This window comes from Diceros bicornis, chromosome 2, assembly GCF_020826845.1.
Source record: "Diceros bicornis minor isolate mBicDic1 chromosome 2, mDicBic1.mat.cur, whole genome shotgun sequence".
In the NCBI taxonomy this organism is placed as follows: domain Eukaryota; kingdom Metazoa; phylum Chordata; class Mammalia; order Perissodactyla; family Rhinocerotidae; genus Diceros; species Diceros bicornis.
The window spans coordinates 81,299,787-81,302,890 of record NC_080741.1 but is presented as its reverse complement, the minus strand read 5'-3'; the positions used below and the strand labels follow the sequence as shown (position 1 = coordinate 81,302,890).

Below are 3,104 nucleotides of genomic sequence, written 5' to 3'. Positions count from 1 at the left end.
TCACGGTGGCCTCACTCTGTTGCGTTTGCCATGCTTCTCGCTGGGCAGGCAAAAACAGAACCCACTTATAAAGTCTAGGAGTCTCCCAGCGGCCCCCTGTTGGTCCTGGCTGGGGCCAGAGGGAGAAGCTGGGGTCGCCCCATCAGGCTGCCCAGCGTCGGCGCAGTCTCCACTGCCGCACCCGCCGTGGGGGCACTTGGTGTTCCCCGGGGCTCCACTACGGTTGCCGGTGCAGTGGGTGGAGGGCAAGGCCCCAGGGCCACGCTGGGGTGCTGGGCTGGGGGTGGCGGTCCTCGACTCCAGGCTGGGGAGGGGACTGGCAGGTTCTGTGGCCTTCAGCCCTGACTCCTGCTTCTCTTCAGGCCGCTCATCTGCCCTGCGGAACCAGGTGGGCAGCACCGGTGCACTCTGACTGCCGGTTCCGGTGGGCGCAGAGACCTCTGGCTGCACCTCCAGGATCTGGAGAGAACGCTGGGTGTTGGGGACAGGTGGGAGGCAGGACCTTACAGTGATGAACTCTCCCTCGGGTTTCTGAGCCCTTAATATTAGGTACGTGGCCATTACCTCATCAAACTGCCTTCTTTTTAATGAATGTCGGATCTTGCCCCACTTAAAGCCCATGTTCATCATTTCCTCTATCACCCAGGGGTCCCTGTAATCACCAGGAAGCTCCCTGTAAGGCCTGAGGTCCTCCTGGCCCGTGTTGACCCACGGGTCGTTCATGAGATCTTCTAAAGTTATTCTCTGGCTGGGGGTGATGGTCATCATTTTGTGCAACAGTTGAACACAGTCAGGTGTTAAGGCTAGATAAGGGAACCGGATTCGCCCTCTGAGTACCTGCTGCCTCAGTGTTGCGACGTCCTCTCCTGGGAAAGGCAGGCAACCTGTGAGCATAACATAGAGCACGACACCAAGGCTCCAGACGTCGACTGGTGGGCCGTGGTACTTTCGGCGCAGCAAGATCTCCGGGGCAGCGTAAGACACGGTACCGCAGATGGACCCCAGCTTGCGGCCCAGAAACACAGTGCTCAGACCGAAGTCTGCCAGTTTTACATTCAGGTCCTCATCCAGAAGAATGTTCTCCGGCTTCAGGTCCCGGTGGACAATGCCTTTCCCATGGCAGTAGTGGATGGCTGAAACCAACTGCCGGAACATCACTCGGGCCTCTTCCTCTTTCAGGCAGCCGTGGCGGTGGGTTTCTATATAACCATACATGTTTCCTCCAGGAACATACTCCATAACGAGGAGTAACAACTCTTCGGTGTCAATCACCTCCAACAACTGAACGATATTCGGATGATTCACAGCCTTCATAATCTGCACTTCACGGCCAAGTTTCTTGATTCTGGAGGGGGTCTGTTGCTTCTTTTCAATGACTTTAATGGCCACTTCCGTCCAGGTCGGGATGTGGCGGGCTAACCACACCGTGCCGAAGCCCCCCTCACCCACCGTCTCAATGAACTCATAGCTGTTAATATGGGGCGGCACGTCAACAGCAGCGGTGGCCGCACGGTCCGGAAGCATGGTCATCTGCTAGCTACACTGACAATGCTAACTATGCTAACTATGCTAACAAACAAAACTATAGTATGCTAACTAATACTAACTAATGATACTAACAATGCCACCTATGCTTACTGTGCTAATAAATAATACTAACTATACTAAATATGCTAACTATGCTAAATATGCTAACTATACAAACTGTACCAATGATACTCACGATACTAACTGTACTAACGATAAAGAAAACAAGGTAACCACAGTCCAAAGCGCTACAGGTCACCACCAACGTGCTTCCTCGGCTATAAGGACCAAAAACCTAGGCCCGGCCAGACACTCATATAGGGATTTGTAAAATCCATCACAGTGGCTCCTTATGAGGTCAGAGCAAGAAATGGGCCAGTCATGGCAGGGGATGACCCACAGTGGTTTTCTCAGTGTCTGGTCTCAAGACCCCTTTACCCTTTAATAAAAAGCACCTTGGGGTCCTTTTTCTTATGTGGGACATTAGAGAGTGAGATGTCACTTATTTTTATTACTGTTATTACCAGTTGTAATTTTAAGTTTCAGAAGCGATTCCAATTGGTGGTGCAGTATATTCAAACTTTTTCAACTATTTTGTGTTGTTTTTTTTTTTCCACTGTGTAGGGGTGGTATACAATTAAATCGTCCTGGATTTCTAAGTTACATTTTATTTTTTTAATATAAAGATAGACACGTCCCCAAATCCTTTGACCAAAATAGTAAATCTACTAGGAAAGTATGGAAACACCTTTACATAATCATATTAGTTTCTGTGAATATACGTATAGTCATTCAGCTTATTTTAAAGTATTCTTATAACAGGCCCATTTTCACTTTGCAAAAGAAGATTCTGAAGCTCCAAGGTCTCAATTTAGAATATTATTTTTCAACCACTTCAGACTAAGAAATGAGTAATTTTTTTTTACCTGGAGAACTGAACAGAGTGGCGAGTGTGAAAATGAGAAATCATATTTTATAAAATCAATATGTTAATTTTCACAGCTCTTCTACACCGAATTAATTGTTACTTTTTATTTAAGAGACAGTGGATGGACTAAACAACTGGTTGAAAATCACACAACTAATCACTGGATCAAGACTCTAAAATTTGTATATGGACTTTCTTCCCTCCCAGAAATGGAACAAATTCAGGAATCTGTAACAAGCATGTAGATAACAGCAGATGCGCTTGCGATGCTTGGCGTGAGAGGTCTTACAGTTATAGCATGCTGTAAAATGTCAGGATTATACGAAAAATGTGCAATTTTTATATTCTCTTAGGGATTCTTATAATTGGCATAATAAAAGTCACCATATGGGAAAAGTTACCACTGGTATGGGTCACAGATGCTTTTAAAACTGTCTCAGCCTTTAATTTAAGTAAGTTTTAATCCTCACTTTCTGACAGCTTCAAATGAACTATGTTTATCTTTCACCCTACAGTTAAATATTAAGATCCACTCAATTCATTTGTTTTCTTAGGCCCGTTTTAGTTTTGAAATATCATATTCTTTTAATGGAAATGATTTTCTGTTGGTTTTGTTTATAATTTCTCTTTTCATGAATTAATTTTACCA

At 45.7% G+C, this 3,104-nt stretch overlaps 1 protein-coding gene across 1 annotated transcript; it reads right to left on the bottom strand.

Moving 5' to 3' along the window:
* On the bottom strand, positions 1-1,702 carry LOC131421225 (serine/threonine-protein kinase MARK2-like). The gene has a single exon (XM_058567921.1). The coding sequence runs from the start codon at positions 1,528-1,530 to the stop codon at positions 1-3; it is 1,530 nt and encodes a 509-aa protein (XP_058423904.1). The 5' UTR covers positions 1,531-1,702.
* Positions 1,703-3,104: the final 1,402 nt, after the last annotated feature.